Genomic DNA, 21,802 nt, shown 5'->3' with positions numbered 1-21,802 from the left:
GTAGTAAGCATCCAATAAATATTAGAACTGTAATGATTATTTTTCTCAGTCCTATAAATATATTTGCTGTATTAGGGTTCTCCAGAGAAACAGAATCAATAAGAAAGATTTATTATGAGGGAGTTGGTTCATGTGACTATGGAGGCTGAGAAGTCTTACAACCTATTGTTTGTAGTCTGAAAGCCCAGGAAACCAGTGGTGTAGTTCCAGCCCAAACCTGGAAGCCTGAGAACCAGGAGACCATGGTATAAGTCCCAGTCCAAGTCCAAAGGCCAGACAACCAAGAGCATCAATGTCTAAGGGCAGGAGAAGATGTATGCTCCATCTCAAGTAGAAAGCAAATTAGCCCTTCCTCCCCCATTGTCTTCTATACAAGCCCTTTACAGATTGGATGATGCCCACCCACACTGAGGAGGGGAATTTTCTTTATCCAGTCTACTGATTCAAATGCTGATGTCTTCCAGAAACACCCTCAGAGACATATCCAGAAGTAATGTTTTACCCCCTATCTGGGCATCCCTTAGCCCAGTCAACTTGACATTTAAAACTAACCATCTCGTTTAGGATTATTGATATTAAGTAAGAGCTGCAAAGAATATAAGAGTATCCTTTGAATAATTTATTAAATTATCGTTGGTCATTGTGTTAGTCAGGGTTCTCCAGGGAAATGGAACAAATAAGATGATTGTATATAATATACAGGTAGATTTATTTTAGGAAATTAGTTCACATAATTACGGAGGCTGGCAAGTCCAACATCTGTAGGGTGGGCAGGCAGGCTGGAGATCCAGGGAAGAGCTGATGCTGCAGTTCTAATCTTAAGGTCATCAGGTGGAAGACCTAGGAAAGAGCTAATGTTGCAGTTCCTGCCCAAAGGCCACCTGCTGAAGAATTCCCTTTTGCTCAAGAGAGGACAGTCTTTTGTTCTATATAGACTTTCAGCTGATTGGATGAGACCCACTCATATTTTGAAGGTTAATATGCTCTATTCAAAATCTATCAATTTAAGTGTCAATCTCATCCAAAAACACCACCACAGAAACATCTAGAATAATATTTAACAATATATCTGGGCACTGTGGTCTAGCCAAGTTGACATATAAAATTAACCATTATAGTCAAACACAATTTTTCCTTACAATCTTTTTGACTGGTGGCTTGAACCTAGACCTAGAATTTCTTGATGGGAAATTGTCCTTGCAACTCTTCCCTTCTCATCATTTATACATTGATGATGGGAGTTTCTTTCTTCAGAAAGAATGAGGCAGCAGTAGACCAGCAGGTCTCTCTGGCCCGTACATCTCCTTCTTCCACTGCCACGGGGTGGGGGGGTGGGGGGGCACAAGATTTCCTGCACCCATCAACATTGGCAGCTTAGATTAATCTCTCCCCTCCTAAATAATAGCAGCTAACAGTATTTTCTTGCCTCGTTCTCTAATGCCAACCACTGAGGTGCATGATGTTTTAGGAATTGCTCTTTTAAGGGACTTATTTAGAATTTCTCCATCACTGATTCATTTGACAAACACTTATTGAACACTTACTATGTGGGTGCCACTAGGTTGAGCTGGGCATACAAACAAGGATGAATTAAACAGATACAGATTTTATACACCAAAATCAGTTGGTTTTTTTTAATATTTTAAAAATTTATTCATGAGAGACACAGAGAGAAAGAGAGGCTGAGTCACAGGCAGAGGGGGAAGCAGGCTCCATCCAGGGAGCTTTTTTTTTTTTTTTTTAAAGGCTTAAAATGTATTTTAATAAGTTGATGCTGTATTACTGCTCCATTTCTCAGAAAAACTCCAAAGGAATCAGGGACAAATCAAACATGGTACACCAATAAAAAAAAAAAAAAATGCCCAGCATAACTACCTAAGATAGGCAAGGCTAAGAGAGCTACTATCTGACCTTCAGCAAACAGCAACCCTGTTCCAAAGATTGTACTAGGCCTATCAAAAGCTGTGAACAGCATCATTGACATAAAAGGGCCATTCCTGGGCTGTCCTTACCCAGAAAAAAGATGGAGGCAACTTAACACAAGATTTTTTAAAGGTACACTAAAATGAAAATCTCTAAGAGAAAGGTCTTCCTTAGGACATGAAGGGGTAATATACGGGATATAACAGAATCATATGTATGTTGTCTGTGACCTCTGTGGACATTTGCCTGAATTCCAACCTGTGAGTGAATGGAATGGGGCTAAGGTCATTGGGGGATGTTTGTTTTTGTGGGACAAACAACATCCCCTGGGACTGGATCCCAGGTCTCCAGGATCATGCCCTGGGCTGAAGGAGGCACTAAACCGCTGAGCCACCTGGGCTGCCCCAAAATCTGTTATATTAAAGACACTTTTATTATTTCTTCTGGTTTCCTAGAAAATGACCTAATTTGGTCACACACAATTCTTAGGTTTCTTTGCATTGACATCGTATCCTTTACAGAAGTTTGATGAGGGTGAAGATTAGCTTTTCCCCCACCACACTGCTCTCAGTTTATATTGAAATCAAGCCTCACACATTTATTTTTGAAAACACTCATTTGCAGGCAGACCCCACACGTTTTATGCAGCCCACTTGTGGAGGTCCCCCAAAGCCCCACCTTTCTGTGCTTTCAGGTGAACTACCATCAGGTGTGAATGATTCCTTTGAAGCAGATATGATAACATTCCAGGAGCGAGATCCTCCGTCCTGTTAGGAGGCATAGGGCAGTTATAAAAGCAAAGGCTGGACAGAGGACCGGCAGGGGATCAAGCTCTAAGCCCCATCATCTCTGGGGGTTTAAGTTCCAGCCACCATGAGACTATATACTGTTCCTGCAGGGCGGAAGGATTTCTGAACTATTTTGACTGACCTACATATTTTGAAGATCGTTAAATTCACCAATTTGAGCCTACTTCCAACATCTACAGTACTGGTCAATAAGCCACCACGTTCACCAATAAAAAACCCACTGTTGATATTCAGTGTATTAAACTAGTGCAGTGGTGATTTGTTGGTCTAGAACAGTTAACATCAGAGCTTGGAGTCGTCCCTTCCGAAATGTGGACTTCCTGATTTGAGCAACAGTGGGTGTTGCATCCCTGGACTGTGCACTCCTGATCAGCACCTGGGTAGAACAGAACCCGTGTAACACACGTCCTTCTTGGTGAACACTGAAGCATCTCTAGGTAAATAAACAGGCATGACAATAGCAAACCGAGCTTCACACTACTGTATTTTCCTATGTCCCCTATTCCCCATGAGTTCTCAAAATTGCTAAATTAGAATGTCTTGTACCACATTTTTGAGAGTTTGAAGCTGAAGGACAATGAAGAGTGTTAATGTTGGGGTTGCAGGAATATGAGTTGGAGAAATGAGCTAACGGTCCAGGCAAAGCCTGACCCGGTGGTTCATTTTGGGGAACAAGTCTAGTCCTCCTGGGGACGGTCTAAATATTGTATCTTATCTGTTCGTTTAGATCAGGCTACAGGGAAATTCTCATGCAACCCAAACCACACGTGTGCTGTCTAGATGAAGCCTTTCCTGTGATCCATGTACCCGAGAATCTGAATTACCTTGTGGTCCTGGGAAAAGAACAGAGCACTGGTCCTGTGTAGATACTTTATGGCATTCTGATCAATGTTCCACTCCTCATAAATCCCTTTGTGGTCTGAAAAGATGGAGCCCCCAGAAAAGGTCTTTGTTTCATTAATTCTTATTATTTACTTTATTTCACCAGTTCTAAGATCCACATCTCTATCCTCTTTGGGTGAAATCTTCCATTGCATGAACTATGATAATTGTCATACTTTTATTAATCTCCATTGGATTTCTGCCTTTCCTGAATCACTGCATATCGCTATGTACCTGCTGCAGATTTGCTAGGTTATGTCCAGGCATGCAGATCCATTATGGTCAGTTGACCAGACAGAGAGATTTCCCGAATTTTCCTCAATAGCAGCAGGTTCACAAATCTTTTTGCAGGTGGAGTCACTTCTGCAGTTGGCTAAACTCTACCATTTTCTTCACATTTTTACCCATCTCCCTTCAAAACATCTGTACTAGCTCCAAATAGAAGAAGATATCCTCTACTGCAGTGCTCAGGGACATTTGACTGTAAGATCCAAATTCCACATCAAGATTGCTCCTGCCTAGGCTCCCATAGCGCCTCCCATCTTGGTTTTCAGCTTTTGCCACATAACAAACACTTACTGAGGGACTTTTCCAGGAGTGGATATGTTATGTCATTGCAGCCAAATTTAAGACATTAAAATGATGTAGTCTCAGAAGTTTTTCCACATAGAATTTAGTCGCATAATATTGTTCTGGCTGAAGACCTTGCTATTTCCTTTCCCAACCCTTTATTTAAGAACTTTGGTTATGGATGAAGCACAACATAAAACAAGTTTACCTAACAGAGCCTGCACCACATAATCATAGATTACAGCTGGTGATAAAAGAAAAATAAGCACTTTACATATGATGACTCCAGAAAGAATTTAAATTACAAACCTAACCTGAAACCTCTTGGCTTTTATTAGACTATAGGATTGATAATATCCATCTGGAATATATAAATTACTATGTTTAGAGTCAGCACTTGACTCGTAATCAAATCCTCATGCTATTTAATCTGAGATGTTATCACTTTTAATAATTGGTAGGTAATATTTTCATATAAATACATTATACTATTATACCTGTTTCAAAGAGACATCTGAAAATTTAAAATCATGCCATAAATCCTGTTAACTAAAGTAAAAAATATTTTAGCTTATGAGACACTCAACTTTTAAGAAATGGGAGACTTTAAACGGTGTGTTGCTTAGTTGTGGTTTAGAAAGGAGGAACAAATTCCTTGAAGGCCTGGTTAGTATGTGTCTCATGTCCCACATGAGCTGTGTGCTTTTCTCGCCTTATAGACTACTCCCAACCACCCTGAGAAAAGTTCATTATTCAGTTTTTACTGGTGACAAAAAAAGAGGCTCAGAGATGTTAAATAACTTGCCCAGTGTTCTAAAGCAACTAAATTTCAGGGGAGTTTTTCTTTTCTTTCTTTCTTTCTTTCTTTTTTTTTTAATGTTTACTCCAGAGCTCATGAGCTTTCCACTAAAACCATCAATTAATTCATCATGTGATACAAAGAGTCTGGATTCAGTATGACAGATGTTTTGACAGTGCCCAACCCGGTTGTCATAGGCGAGAATATGATCTGAAATGAACAATTTTGTAAGTCAGAACACCTGAGAGGTAAATGTAGGTAACTGACAACAAGGGGAGCGTTATGTAGTTAATAGTTGCAAAAACAGTCATGCTCATAACTTGGTTTCCCAGACACTGAAATCTGAAACTCTGTGATATGCTATAGCAAGACTTCAAACAAAGAGGTTTTGTTCAGTTCATGTTTTTGTGGGATGGTGTAACCATGCAGTCCATATCAGTCAACAAATGCTGCACAGAGCTGACCAATGACTCATGAAGTCTGCCAGGAGACCTCTTTCCTCAGTTTCAAAATATTCACTTCGAATTGCATTAAGCGAAACAGCCAGCAGCTTGTCACAGTCTTTTTACCTTGGCCTCGTCCTAACCAGATTAGGTGTTTAATTTTACCTTGGAATTTTTCTCTTTATTTTAAAATTTTTGTTTGCACTTGTGGGAAAAAAAAATCACTTAAGATAATTTATTATAGATTTATACATTTCCCTCTTTTAAAATGCTTTTTGATTGTATGATAAAATTTCCCTCGAGACTTTGAATTTAGATTTTTTTTAAAAGATTTTATTTATTCATGAGAGACAGAGAGAGAGAGAGAGAGAGAGAGAGAGAGGCAGAGGGAGAAGCAGGCTCCATGCAGGGGACTCCATCCCAGGTTTCCAGGATCACAGCCTGGGCCTAAGAAGGCGATGCTAAACCGCTGAGCCCCCTGGGGCTGCCCTGAAGTTAGATTTTGAAAACAAAAATCTACATAGAGTAAAAGTGACTCTTTTTCTTCTTTCTTCACCTTTTCAAAGGAAAACAGACCTTTACAGAAGATCTTGTTGGCATTGGCTATTATTTTTTTTTTTTGGCATTTGGGGCCTTCCCTCTTTGTCTTTAAATATTGAAGAGTTGTGCTACAGTAATGCTACAGTAATTTCCTTTTTGTATTCTGAGCTTCCAATATCAAACTAACCTCATTTTCACATAATAAGAGAGGAAAACCTTTTGTTTTCCTGTAGACCATATGTTGAAAGGGAAACCGTATACTTAGCTCTAAAACCAGCAAATGACATACAGATGATGTTAGAAAAGCTATTCCAGCATTGTCAATACACGATACACAATTTAATATAAAGGACGAACGACAATTTCATTATTAGGCAGTTTCTCTTACTATCGTAGAAACTTAGTAAAAATGAATTCCACAACCACACTGGATAGCTTAAAACTTAACGCCTGAATTACTATTTTTTTTTTAAGATTTTATTTATTTATACATGAAAGACACACAGAGAGAGGCAGAGACGCAGGCAGAGGGAGAAGCAGGCTCCCTGCGGGGAGCCCTGTGCAGGACTCGATCCCAGGACCCTGGGGTCACGCCCTCAACCAAGGAAGACGCTCAACCACTGGGCCACCCAGGCGTCCCTTAACGCCTGAATTCTGACCTTCATATTAAATAGAAATGTAGGCTGTTTAATCTCTGCAAAGAATTTTTTTTTCTTGTCCATGAAACGCCCACGTCTATGGCCAAGTGAGGGGTGTAGGCAATTCATCAGGCCGCCCGCTTCCTTATTATGGCCTCGCTCTGGAGCCAAGGCTCATTATGTCCTGAGGATGGTCATTACCTGGGTGCGCTATGTTCCCCCTCCCCGAGGGTGCCTCTAGCACCCTAGGGCGGAAGGCCACGAAGCGAGGGTCACCGAGCCCCGCCCCCCACACCCCCGTGCGCTGGCCTCGCTGCAGGCTGAGCTCAGCGGCTCAGGAGGAGAGAAGGCGTGGGGAGCTGGGGCACGGTGGGGCGTCGCCGGGGTACCTAGACCAGCTCTCTTGGGGACATCTCAGCGGCGGCCCGGCCCCTGGCGCGCGGGCACAGCGCGCCGGGTCGAACCCCCTGGGGCGGGCGGTGGAGCGCCCCCCTCCGGGCCCGCGGATCCCCGCGCCCGCTCGCCCCAGGGTCGCCATGGCAACGGACGCCGGGTTCGGGACTCGGACTCGCCGAGCCCGCAGCTCCGCGGGAGGCGCCCGGCCCAGCCGCCAGCCCGGGGCTCCGATGGAGAGCGCGGACGACACGCCCGCGACCGAGGAGTGCCGGAAGATCCTCGAGAACCTCGAGTCGACCATTGAACAGTTCCGGTTCAGCCCCAGGTGACCCGCGCAGCGCCGCCTCCCCCTCCTTCGGGCCCGACCCGCGGCGCCGCGCGCACCTGTGCCCGCGCTCCCGCCCGCGCTCCCGCCCCAGGCCCGCTGACTTCATCCCTTGAGTGTGTTCGCGTGATCCGAGGACGCGGGCTCCCGGGCCGGAGGGCCCGGCTTCAAACCCCGCCACCCGCAACCGGGCGCCTGTGTCGGGCGAGTCCCCTCCAGACTCCTGCCTCGGCGGCGATCCGAGCTGCTTCCCGGTTCAGAGCGAGCGTGGCGCGAGTGCACCTGCCTAACGTGCTCAGGAGGGCGCCGCACACAGGGGCACCGGTGCCCCGGAGGGGCTTGCCGCTCTCACTGTTACTCCCTGATGCTTTCTGCACAGGTCCTCCCTTTTATTTATTTATTTTTTTAAGATTTTATTTATTCATGAGACACACACAGAGAGAGGGAGAGACGCAGGCAGAGGGAGCCCGACGTGGGACTCGATCCGGGGTCTCCAGGATCACGCCCTGGGTGGAAGGCGCTGCTAAACCTCTGAGCCACCCGGGCTGCCCGGTTCCCCCTTTTAATAATCTTTGCCTACCCCCCGCCCCCGCCCACATTTTGTCTGTTCTGATAAGGTAGAGCTGATGTGTCTGGGAAAATGTATTTTTCCTTCTGAACCACCCCCCCCCCTTTTTTTTAATCAGTCAGTGGGTTAGCCACTGTGCAAGCACTTGGAGTTCCCCAAGTCACGGGCTTCATGGTGCCAGGGAGGCTGGCTTCGAGGGGAGACCCATGCCCTCCAGGCTGCACATCGGGCGCCGTGCTGGCCCAGTGGTGGGCGCTGACCCGGTGAGCCATGCCACCTGCTTGGGTGCATTCGTTAAAACAGAGCAGGGAGGGTCGACACAGGACCTGGTTTATTGGTGGTTGTGAAATGCACGTATTGGCAGTGGCACGTAATACCACCGCCGGCGCAGGGTCAACCTGCTCTGCTTGTTTACTGATAGGAATGACTTCCCGCCCTGATTCCTTGGCGTAGCCGGGCGCGTAGCTCTCCAGCAAAACACGCCGGCTGCCTCGGGGGACCGAATGCCAGCGCCACGTGCTCGGTTCATGCGTGGAGAAGGACCCGCGGAGGCCGTTGTTCATTTGTCTTCACCCACGGTTCTTCAGTCCTCGGGGACTGTGTTGGCGCTCTGGGAGGAGTGGGAGAGGGGCCTGCAGTCCTGGGTTTAGGGCAGAGTTTGGTACCGGGCGAGCAGCAGTCTACAAGCTGACAGAAGCCAGGCTTTCGTGAAGTTTACATTGTAGTCAGACCCAATGATAAGGAAGGCAACTGTATAATCAATGACTTAGTGGTCAGTGCTAAGGAAGGAAGAGCATGGAGGGAGCAGAGGAACTTGTGTGTGGCGTAGGGAAGTGGATTGTAATTTTAGACACTGTGGTCAAGGAAAGCTTCTCAGAGATGACTTTGGGGTGAAGATCTGCAGGCTTGAGGGGGAACCTTTTTGATCTGTCAGGGAACAAAGTGTTCCAGCAAAGAGCAGGAAGCCGGAAGGGGTGGGCCTGGGTGTCTCGGGCCCAGCAAGGAGCCCTGTGTGGCTGGGGCAGAGTGAGAAGGGGAGAGCAGTGGGGAGGCCAGAGGTAAGGGGACAGTGCCAGACGGTGGTGTGGGACCTGGGTCATTGTAAGGACTTCCACTCTGACTTTCAGTCAGATGCCAGAAGTGCTTTTTCAACACCACCAAGCAATTCTCCAGTTTTCGGCAGGCACTGACTAGGTGTGCTACAGTTTCTTTCAGTTCTGACACTCTACAGACAGAGTCAGATGTCACAAGTTAAGGGCTCCATCCCACAAGACCCCTCCCCCCTTCAGATGCCAATCACAAATCCAGGTTCTTACCTGTGCTTCTGACCGTTCAGCCTTAAGTTAGACATTCCCATAACTCCTTCTGTGGATTCAGTTAATTTGCTAGAGCCACTCATAGAACTCAGAAAACTAATTTACTTTGGTTTATTGCAAAGAATAATGGTTACTGGTTTATTACAAAGATTATTAAAGGATACAAATGAATGGCCAGATAAAGAGATGCATAGGGTGAGGTCTTGAAAGGTATGGAGCACAGAAGCTTCTGTCCCCACAAAATTTGGAGTGTGCCACCCTCCTGGCACCTGGATGTGTTCTTATTCACCAACCCAGAAGCTCCCTGAAGCCTGTAGTTCAGAGATTTTTATGGAGGCTGCATTATATAGACCAAATTGATGAAATCATTGATTTTGTGGTGAATGGGTCTGTCTACCTGCAGCCCCTCCAAAGGTGGATATGGGAGTGGGACTGACCCATCCCACCCTCTAATTGGGATTGGTTTCTCTGGCAAACAGCTTCCATCCTTAGGGGCTTTACAAAAGTCCGCCCACTAATATGGACTCTGGTGTGTTTCAAAGGAGTTCGTTATGCATTACAGAAGACCCACATTTCACCTTTTTTTCCACACTGAGACCATTTCAGGAATTGAGGACAAAAGACCAAATATAACAAAAGATGAGCCCACTGCTCATGTCATTTAGGAAATTCCAAGAGTCTTGGGAGCTTTGAGGCAGGAGCTGTGGATGAAGAACAAAATATACATTTATTATAAATTATACTATCAAAGATGGGAAGCCATGAGGGGGGATTGGTGCAGGGGAGTGATTTGATATGATCAGTCTTTCAAGAGGATTACTTTGACTGCTGTTTTGATAGTAAATTATAATGAAGTAAGGGCAGAAATAGGGAAACCAGTTAGGAGATATGGGGGGGGAGGGGAATAGTTTTCTCTTTACCCTTGTAGGTTCTTGGATGAGACCAACCCTATAATAAAAGATAGATTAATGGGAGAAAAACAAAACAGAAGTTTAATAGCATGTATGCCTCTTGTATTCATGGGAGATACCCAGGAAAACTGAGTAGCTCCCCCAAATGGCCCAAGCCACTACCTTAAATACTATCACCTAAAGACAAAGGATGGGGATTGGTTGGGGGTGAGGGAAAGAGTGGGTTATGGGAAGTTGTCAGGAAAAGCACAGTAAATAGAAGTATGGCTGTTATGCAGATTTAAATTGGTGCCTTCTTTATAGTTTAAGATTCTCCTGTGATTTACTCATCCTTTTCTTCCAGGTATAGGGTTAAAAAACACTTACAAATGGGGATATCCTTTATAAATGTAAATTTCTCTTACAAAGGAGTGACTTCTGTGTTTTCAGAGCTTCTCCTGTGTCTGCAGCTCTCAAAATAATTAGCTCAAAATAATCCTTGTGCCAAAGAGGCATATTTTGGGATGCCAGATTCTGCTACCCTTCAAGTCTGATGTTCAGAAGAGAGGTCCAGGCTGGCTGTATCAATTTGGGAGCACTTAGCACCCAGATAGATGTAGGGGTGGACTCGGTGAGATCACCTAGGAAGTGGGAATAACAAAGAGAAGCCTCTTTGAGCCTGGAGCACATCACACTTGGCGTTTTCTTTGAAGAGGAAAAACGGGAAGCAATGTTTTCCTTATTTAAAGTTGAATGGTACATGATAGTGAAAATTTAGCACACCTAATACCATTTTTTTAGCTAATCTATTAATAAACATTTGTTAGGATTGACTATTCTAGGATACAGTGAGAAGTGTCATTGCATTCTATTAATAAATGTTCCTGGGCCTTTTATTCTATACTAAATTTACATGTTAATTTTGTATCTAGTTTATTCAAAAAACATAATCGTCATCTTTCCAAGACTGTATTTTACGCACAACAACCAAGCCATTATTCAGAAATCAAATTACTGAGACTATAAATAAGGCCTGTGTAGGAACCACTTAGCTAATTTGTTGTGATGTGGGTTTCTATTCTAGGCAAGAAGGTTGCCATTTAAAATTAGACACATTTGGAATTTGACGGGAAACTCAGGAATGAGCCATCATATTTCACTTAGATTCTGAATGAGCCAGATCTTTCTGAGTCAGTTTTACAAAAATTTAAGACGCAAGGGACCTTAGAGCCATGAGCCTGTTCTCACTAGGGATGGAGAATTGGTATCTGTCCCTTCAGGCTTATGATTTTAGAAGAGTTCTTTCCTCTAGTCAGGCCCCCGTTTCTACATCTTTGAAACAAGAAAGTCAGTATCTCTCTTATGAAATTATTGGAAGACCTGAAAGGAAAATGTGTGTGTTAGTGCATATATCTTAACAAACCATATGGAACAAGTTAAGCACTCAATAAGTAATGCTTAATATATTTTTTGACACTATGTAGGAGGTTATCTATAAAATTTTTGGACTTGATTTTAAAGCATTGTATTATAATATTATAATATTATGGTACCAGAAGGAATAATTGAAAACATTATTCCAAGTTTTTAAATCATATCCTGAAAATATATGTATTTGGGGTTGGATTTTTTTTTTTACACTTTTCACTTACTTTTTCCAGCTTTTTTGAGATGACATTGACATGCAACATAATATATTCATAACTACCCATATTCCATAAACCTACTACCCACAATAGATTATTTGTTTAAAATGGAAAAGAAAGAACATACATGTTCAAGCTTAATAAAAAATGAAATTGAATAGTTAAAAGGGGCTGCTTGGCACCGGGGAGGGTAAAGGATTGCATTTCTAGACAGGATAAAGCACTGAGATCTGTTAAATGTGTGGCTGTGTAGAATATAAAAAAAAAAAAAAAAACAGATTAAGTGACTGTATTTATTATGTTGATGTAACACTCAGGATCTAGACAGGAGGCAGAAATCTTACCAGTATTTGAATAGGGGAATATTTCCTGTTCCTTATTAAATATTAAGAAGTATTTTTTAAAAAAGTCTTTTTAACTAGTAAAAGGCAGTAAAGGGGGTAAAAGAAGACTAAGCATTCTTACAACAGTATACGCAAGAAAGGAAAAACTTAGAAGACCCTCACTCCCACCCACCCCCATCTAAGATGGAGATTGAGACCTCTTGGGAGAGGACAAGGCTGGTGGCAGAGAAATCAGTCAGAGGGAGATGGCCAGAGCTGGTCCACAGGGAAGGCTTGTTGAGTGGCCAAGAAACTTGCTGAAAGATGCAGACAGTCTGAGGTTCTTTACCCAGCTGGGAGATCCAAATCTTCATTCCTGAAGGTTCCAAGTTCTCAAAAATAACTTTCCTGGGGTGTTTGGCTGGCTCAGCCAGTGGAGCATGCAACTCTTGACCCCAGAGTTGTGAATTTGAGCCCCATGTCGGGTATAGAGATTACTTAAAAATAAAATATTTAAGAATAAATAAATAACTTTCCCTCTGCCCTTCAGGTTCTTGGCTGAGACTTTCGGTCATTAAAGATTAACAGGAGAAGCAGAGAAGTTTAATAACATATATACATATCTCCTGTATACACAGAAGACACCCAGTAAAGTTTAGTAACTCCCCGAAAAGGCCCAAGCTACCACCTTAAATACCATTTCCACCTAAAGATGATGAAAGATGTTGGAGGGTGTTGGAGGGTGAGGGGGAGCCATTATGGGAGGTTATCAAGCAAAGGAGTGTACAATAAAGGAGGGTCCGGCCCTCCTTTAAGTTCTTACTTTATCCATTGTTAGGTTTCTAGACATATAGTCCTCCTCTCTTCCTGGTTCAGCTAGGGAGACACCCTTACAAATAGAGATACCACTTATAAATGTAAATGTCCCTTACAAAAAGGGCCACTTCTACTGTTTTCAGAGCTTCTCCTTTGCCCGCTGGTCCTTAAAAATAACTAACTCAAGAATCCTTATGCCCAAGAGGAACATTTTAGGGTGGCAAATTCTGCTCCCTTGTAGTGTTGTAGAGAGCAAAATGGAATCTGGCATGTCAGGCAGGGGCCTGGGTCAAGCGATGACACCAGCTAGGAGATATTATGGGGACCACCGTCAGCTGACACGCCAGAACTGGTAATCAGAGGAGGTCTGCAGAGATCCAAAACCTTTTTTTTTAAAAGGGGAATTTTATTTATTTATTCATGAGAGACACAGAGAGAGAGAGAGGCAGACACAGAGGCAGAGGGAGAAGCAGGCTCCATGCAGGGGAGCCCGATGCAGTACTCGATCCCCGGATCCTGGGATCACACCCTGAGCTGAAAGCAGACACTCAACCGCTGAGCCATGCAGGTGTTCCACATTAAAGCCCTTTAAAAAGGAAAGGATTTGGGCAGCAAAGTGTTGGACTCTTCAGACCTGACCCCTCTGTCTTACCACTTAAAAAAAGGCAAATGCCGCCAAAGGCCCTGCCTGATTGATCTCTGACCAGAACCGAGATCCTTCACTGCTGGAACATGAGCAGTAAGTGCCAAGGGCTGACCCAGACCAGACGGGGGCCCCATCTCAGCTGCGCACCCACAGACTGACTTTGAGTTTGGTTCGTTAACTTCCCACACTCTTCTGTTATCTTGCTTGTTGTGTGGTTTGTCTTCTGTCCTGCTTTGTATGTTGTCTAAGAAGCCAAGTTTAATCAGATGGTGAATGTCATTGAGTTTGCAATCCTAAACCTGCTTTATAATTGTGATTTAACTTTGCTCTATGGTTGAATAAAGCTGACATCGTGGAAAGGCACAACCTTTCCACAATGTGTGCGCCTTCATAGCGTGCTCATGACAAGCATGGAAAGGCCAAGAAGCACCCTAGAGAATCCCCCGGGTTCCAGAGATGGTCTTCGCTGACTCCATTGTATACCAACAACTCACTTGCTCCTTCATAATCAGAATCAATCACTTTGGCCGGACCCCATTCTCTGCCTTTTAGTTCAATGACAAAAGGATCACAAAGTGGCCAGGTTCGATTAAATCTCATCTAATTCAATGGAACTCTTGTGTTTCTGGGTGGAAGCATGCTTCCCCTGAGGACTGTGACCTCCAAGCCAGCACATCATAAAGTTGCTGGGACAGGAAGCAATACTTTTGGTAGAAGGTTATTAGGTATATCAGGGAGAGAAGCCACTTCCACTTCTGTCTCTAGGTTCCTGGACCTATGGCTGGGGGAGAGAGAGCACCACATACTGATTCAAAGTATGTACTGTATCCTGGAAGGCAGAAACACATCCTTTCATGGATCTGTCTCACAACTACCATAATCAAATCTTCAGTGAGCTATTTTACCTTTTCATTAGGCTTGCACTCCTGGGTGATGGGATATGTGATAAAACCAGTGAGTTCCATGGGCATGAGCCCTTGCTACATTTCTTTTGCTAGGAAATGAGTACCCTTATCAGAATGATTATGTGCACTATGTCACAAGGATGGATGTTGGGGAACAGAGGGCTGCTAAGGAAAAAGCACAAACTGCCACCCCGTAAATGACCCCACCCCAGGGTGGGATATGTGTGACATTCCTCGGGAAGTTGCCAATTGTCTTAATGTTAATGACCTGCTTGAGGGATAAACAATCTTTAACTTGACAATGGCAAGGCCTCCAGGTTCTGGTAGGTCCTCCTTTGCATATGAAAATCCTTTTGAAATCTGCCTTTTCCTTACCTCCCCCAACTCTGCAGGTATATAATCAGCCACCCCTCACAAGCCTGGGGCAGCAGCTCTTCCTGCCCCCAGGTCCTGTCCCTGGGCTTTAATAAAACCACCATTTTGCACCAAAGATGCCTCAAGAATTTTCTTGGTCTTTAGCTCCAGACCTCACCCCACCAAACCTCACCTATAATCCAAAACCTCATCAGTGGATAAGGCATTTTGTAGTGAATAGTGGCATCATGGTCAGGGAATACAAATCCATATCCAGAATACATACATGTCTCTCCCAGAGAGGATGGTGGAAGAGGTTCAGTGTTATCAGGCTGCCACTAGGCGTCTGGCTATCCCCACTGGTTAATACTGGCATATTAGGGATTCAGTATTGATCTCTATTGTTGGCTGATGAGGCACTCAATGCTTGCAGCAGCCAGAACAAACTCAGAAGTCCATGTTGTCGAACTCCATCCCTTCCACCATAGCCATTTCGTTCAAGGGCTATTGAGCGAACACTGGAATGGTTGCAGCAACTAGCTGCTGTCCACAGTGTGTCATTTTACCTACTTGGTCATTGCATACTTTATCTGTGGTGGATGACCCTTGGTGAGCATTCACACGGTACTCAAGTATCTTCATAGCCCGTGCCCATTCTTTATATATATATATATATATATATATATATATATATATATATATATATATAATGTTATTTGTTTATTTGGAGAGCATGAGTGGTGAGGGGGAGGTGCAGAGGGAAAGGGAGAGAGAGAGAGAGAGAGAGAGAGAGAGAGAGAATCTCAAGCAGACTGAGCCCTGAGCCACAGAGCCTGACATGGGGCTCAGTCTCATGACCCTGAGATCTTGACCTGAGCCAAAATCAAGAGTTGGATGCTTTAACCGACTGAGACACCCAGGCGCCCCTAGCCTGTACTCATTCTTAAAGGGTCATCTGCAGAACTCTTCCCCAGACTTTCTTGTCACCAGTCTCTCAGTCTTCTTCCTTCCAAGTTCCTGACCATTTTTCAGTTAAAACTTTAGCAACAGTATACAAATTAATGCAGGTACGCAATTATGGCTCGCTCTCATCCAGAAAAAGTAAAGGACCAAATGGACTACTTCAGTTCTATTAGGTGGAAGGATTTTCCTTCATTGCTGTCCCTCAAGGTCACCTCTGAGCGGAGCTGTAGTGGAGCTGTGGAACTATAGGCATCCCCATCCTGATGGCAGTCCCCTCTATTAACTAGGCTTGAGTTTTTTTCTTCCTCAATCAACTGATTGTACAGAATTTGCCATGAGGCTGTAACTATGGTTTGGAGGGGAAGAGGCAATCGGAGCAGGAGGTATGGGCTTCCTGTAAATGTCTTTCCTTCTGCTTGAGCCTCGTCTCTTATGTCACTTCCGTGCTCATGCCCAAGTGTGTGGTTTGGTGGGTAAGATAAAACCTAATTTATCATGGGAAACTCAGGCCTGATGACTCATGTTTACAGGAGTTAACATTCAGTCTTTTCCAGACTCAATTGTGAGCCAGTGCTGTTTCTCAAAAGGATGATAGTCATCTACATAAGAAGGCATAAGATTCGCTCTAAAGTCCTAGAGGCCTTCGCTGTGATTTTCTTAGTGGTGCTTGCCAGAGGATCACAGATCACCCCTATTTGTTGTAGACAAACAGTGCCATTATCTACTGGATCATAATGTCCAAGTGGAAGAGCAGCTTGCACTACAGTCTAGATTTCTTTTATTGTAAACTTTCTTAAAAACTGGCAGCTTTGCAGTTAGAAAATGAGTTGAAGCAGCATATACAAATGTGGTATACATTGCTTCCAGTCACATTTCATTGTTCATTAAAGCCTAAAACGTTGACAATTCTTGCTGGTTGAAATTGATGAAATTTGAACTTGCTTGAAGAATGCATATGATGTTTTAAAAATACTTTACTTTGAAATAACTTCGAATTGACAGAGGAATTGCCAGAACAGAACTAAGATCCCTCATATCCTCTTCACCTAGATTCATCAATTCTTAACCTTTCACCTTGTTTTTCCACCCCCCTGCTCCCCCCACTCCTCTTCTTTGTCCCTTCTGTGTGCACATTCACACATAAACGAATTCATATACTCATTATTATTAATCTTTTTAGAACATTTTGAGAGCAAGCTATAGGATTGGTGCCCATCACTGCTAAGAATTAGTGTGTTTTTCCTAAAATGTATATTCTCCTATATACCTAACGTACAGCTCTCAAAATCGGGAAGCCAACATTAGCCCAGCACTACATCAGGCCCCTTCAAGTTGTGCCAAGGGCACCAATGATAGCTTTTTTCCTTTCTGGTCTGGGATCCTATCTAGGAGTATGTTGCATTCAGCTATCCTGGCCCTTCAGACGCATCCAGTTTGAAAGAACTCCTATTGCCTCTAGCTGTCCTTTATGTCCTTGACATTTTTTAAAAGTATAGACTTTGGATTTAGTGTCCAGCTCCGTCTAGTGTTTTCTTATAATCAGACTCTTATTATGCATTCTTGGCAGGAAATGCCACAGAAATGGAGGTATGTGCTTTTCAGGGCATCCACTTTAGTGGGCACACGTTCATTATGTTTCCCTGTTGGTGCTTTAACCTCGACCTCATTGGGTTGGTGTCTACCAGGATTCTCTACCAAAAATTTGCCATTTTTTGCAATAGATTAACATTTTGTGAGTAGGTATTACAAAATCTCCTTTTCCTTTCTTCCCCCTTAGCTTCATTGAAATACAATTGACACATAACACTGTGTAAGTTTAAGGTGTATGATGTGATGATTTGATATTTTGTATATATTGTAAAATAGTTACCACAATAAGGTTATTAACACATCCATCACCTCACATTGTTATGTGTGTGTGAACATTTAAGATTTATTCTCTTAGCAACTTTCAAGTATGATACAGTATTGCTGACTATAATCACCAGGCTGTACATTAGCTAGAACTTATTTCTCTTATAACTGGAAGTTTGTACGCTTTGACCAACATCTCCCCATCTCCCCAGGCCTCAGCCTCTGCAACTGCCAATCAACTCTCTGTTTCTATGAGTTTGCCTTTTTTAGATTCCACATATAAGTGAGATCATACAATATTTGTCTTCCTCTAACTTATTTTACTTAGTATAATGCCCTCAGAGTTAATCTACGTTGTCACAAATGATGGGATTTCCTTCTTTTTTATAGTGGAAGATTATTCCATTGTATGTAAACACTACATTTTCTTTATCATTTATCCATTAATGGGCACTTAGGTTATTTCCATGCTTTAGCTATTTTGAATAATGTTTCAGTGAACATGGGGTGGAGGGGTGGTAAATATTGAGATAATAACTTAATTTCCTTTGGATACATTCTCAGAAATGGGATTGCTGGGCAGCCCCAGTGGCCCAGCGGTTTAGCGCCGCCTTCAGCCTGGGGTGTGATCCTGGAGACCTAGGATCGAGTCCCACGTCAGGCTCCCTGCATGGAGCCTGCTTCTCCCTCTGCCTGTGTCTCTGCCTCTCGCTCTCTCTGTCAGTCATGAATAAATAAATAAAATCTTAAAAAAGAAAGAAAGAAATGGGATTGCTGGTACATGAAGTATTCTATTTTGAAGTTTTTGAAAAAAATTCCTTGTTTTAATCACAATTCCACTGACCAGCCTTACCTGTCATTGAAGACTCCCACCTAAATGAGACGCCACTATGGCGGTTGCCAGATGCTGATGCTCTATCTTCCTCGGGTTTTTTTACATTTTTACATTTATGTACTCCTTCTCCCAATCATGCTGGCTCTGTGCTGCTGCTTGTGTTTCTCACACTACCCTACATTCTTGGCTACGAGGCCTGTTGGCCTTTTCCTCTGCATGGCTCCTAACCTTTCTTATGAAGAAATTGACTCATGTCACTGACCACCATGTTGATTCCTCCACTCTGGCAAGGTAAGGGAATGGAAGGAATAGGAAGATGGAAAAGAAAGTGACTATATATGATTTTTATAGGGAGAACTGTGGGGAGACTATATTTTAGGCTGAAGGTACTGCCCAACCTTCAGATACAGATGTATTTTGAGAACACTTAATAGATGAGTATGGTACATAGGGTATACAAAATGAAAGATGAGTTTACCACTACCTCACAATATATAACGTATTTTTGTTTACTTGTTTACTGGTTGTCTCTCCCTTTAGAATATAAGTTCCATGAGAACAAAGACTTTGACTTGCCCATTCCTATTACCTTTGTGCCAGAAACAGTGCCTGGCAAACAGTAGGTACTCAGTTATTCTTTGTTAAGTGCATGAAGCTCAGATAAGTAGTTTGCACCCATAGTTTGGAGGTCAGAATAAGAAGACTGAATATAATTCTCTTGGACAGTGGAAGGCTATTAAAGTCTTTATAGCAGGATAGTGAAAGAACGCGAGTTTTAGTAAGATACCTCTAGGGACCATGGGAATGATAGATTAAAAAGACAAAAATTTGGAACCTGGTCATAGTTTTAGGAAACCTTTATTGTCTACATTTTGTGGGACACTTGTTTGAAAGTATAATGATTTTATTTTTATTTCATGTTTTAAAAGATTTCCAAATGTATAAAAAAAGGAGAATTTCTTTAAAATTTATAAAACATATGTCCTAGAAAAAGCCTGCCACATGTACAATTTGTCATCTATAATAGTTGCCATACTTAAAAACTATCAAAAATATTTTCCCTAAAATTTTACATCATCACCCTTAAAAATTGCTTTTTTCTTATTTCTTATAAACTGTTTTAAAACACGTCTTAAAATTTTTATAATTGATCATATGATTCACCCATTTCTATAGTATAGTACAATATCATACTTAATTTTAATATAATAATTATAATTTATGGTTTTCACAAATGATTTTCAAAAATGGTTATAAATTTTAGACAGACAAAGCTTTGAATATTGATGATCTTTTTAGTTAATTATTATATCTTAGTCTTAAAAAATTTCAATACAGGGGTGCCTGGCTGGCTTAATCAGAAGAGTATACAATTCTTGATCTCGGGGTCATGAGTTTGAGCCCCATTTGGGGTGTAGAGATTATTTAAATAAATAAAGAACTGTAAAAAATAAAATTAAATGAAAAAATTCAATACAACCAGCATTTATTGAGAGGATTTTATGGGTCAGGACTCTGCAGTGTTTGAAATCTTACCCTACTTACAAGCTAACGAGTTTGCTTATTTTATGGCCCCTAGCAGAAGACACAAGACTCCTGGATCAGAGACAAAGGACTTTATCATCATTGCAAAACCAGTATCCAGACCTTCATATTTGTTTGTCTTGATCTGCCATGCCCCCTCAGTGCCATGAGGGAGACACTAAAGGCCCATCACAGATACCTATATACACAGCATGTTGCATCCCTGAGCTCACCACTTTATTTTTTATTTTTTAAAGATTTTATTTATTTATTCATGAGACACACACACACACACACACACACACACACAGAGTCAGAGACATAGGCAGGGGGAGAAGCAGGCTCCATGCGGGAGCCTGATGTAGGACTCGATCCCGGGACTCCAGGATCATACCTTGAGCTGAAGGCAGGAGCTCAACTGCTGAGTCACCCAGGCAACCCTCACCATTTTAATAGTAAAGAGTACCAGCCTGCTTCTTGGTGGAGGAAAGGCATTACCTCATCCTTTAAGGTTGCTCACTGCAAACACAATTCTGAGGAATGGCCTGTGGAAAGAGTGGCCAGGATTTTGCATTCCTGGCATATGCAGAAAGAAGGTGCAGGACACTCAGGGACCAAGGAGATTGCCTCTTCCAACAGAACTCTGTTAGTGACGGGGGGGAAAAAAAGGCTCCTAAAATGAAATTGATCAAATCTAAAATATAATTTTCTGTGGAAAAACACCAGAAATATTAGTTGAAACTGAGGTATACAACATTACTGCTGTTCCCTCCCCATCTGGATAATGCTACTGTATTGATGAGTGTGTAGAAAATTGGTTGAAAATTTAGTGGGGTTAATTGAAAATCATTATATTAAATGTTTAATATTTTATAAGTTTATACTTAGTCTTTCTTGGTTAAATATTACTGTACTTCAATGGTTTTTTTCCAAACATGATGAAAAAATTATGATACTTCAGAACATAGTAGCTGATGGAAATAACTGCCCCACAGCACCAATAACATATATATGACATTGCAGGAAGGCCAGAGGTATGACAAGTTTTCGAGCTAGTTGAGTCAATGGCTAAACAAAGTCATCAGTCAAAGTTACTTCTGTTTATTTTTAAAAAGCTCATAATCTATGTACTGACTTTGCCTTTGGCTGACCCTGCTTGTGGTCACCAGATGGCTGTGGCACTTCTTGGCATCACTTCAACACATGGCAATATTCAGAGTCACAGAAGAAAACTCTCCTCTGGTGCCCCTGTGTAGGAGCATAGAAAGTTTTACCCCAGGTCCCTCAAAAGATCTTTCCTCTTGTCATTCTTGCTAGAACCAATTCCATACCCACCCCTAAAACAATCTGCCCAGAAGAATGGGATCTCTGTGATGGGCTGAGACCAGACAAGAGCTACCCTTGGCACTGGAAACATGGTCACCCTGCCCTGAATTCTGTGGGACATGATCCTGAGACTCTGCCAGCAAATAAAAAGGAGGGAAAGGGTTGCAGGGGTGCCCCCTTCAGAGTCTGTGCCAGCTGGACAGCAAACCAGTGAAGATAGTAGCTCACTCTGTCTTCAGAGTCTATCCTGAAAAGTCTGGTAATTCTACTTGGGCTTTCATGGCATTCTGTTTTTAGCTGACATTTTATTTTATTGTATTTTATTTTATTTTATTTTATTTTATTTTATTTTATTTTTATTTATTTATGATAGTCACACAGAGAGAGAGAGAGAGAGAGAGGCAGAGGGAGAAGCAGGCTCCATGCACCGGGAGCCCAACGTGGGATTCAATCCCGGGTCTCCAGGATCGCGTCCTGGTCCAAAGGCAGGCGCCAAACCGCTGTGCCACCC

The 21,802-nt window shown here is 42.7% G+C and overlaps 1 protein-coding gene across 1 annotated transcript in view; it reads left to right on the top strand.

Moving 5' to 3' along the window:
- Positions 1–6,816: 6,816 nt before the first annotated feature.
- The window catches only part of C2H10orf67 (chromosome 2 C10orf67 homolog), a 140,567-nt gene continuing 125,581 nt past the window's right edge, over positions 6,817–21,802 (top strand). The window contains exon 1 of the mRNA XM_072745131.1: positions 6,817–7,325. Within this exon, the coding sequence (XP_072601232.1) occupies positions 6,817–7,325 (509 nt within the window). The remainder of the gene's footprint in view (positions 7,326–21,802) is intronic.

This window comes from Vulpes vulpes, chromosome 2 (genome assembly GCF_048418805.1).
Source record: "Vulpes vulpes isolate BD-2025 chromosome 2, VulVul3, whole genome shotgun sequence".
Taxonomy (NCBI): Eukaryota; Metazoa; Chordata; class Mammalia; order Carnivora; family Canidae; genus Vulpes; species Vulpes vulpes.
This window is presented reverse-complemented; position numbering and strand designations above follow the sequence as displayed.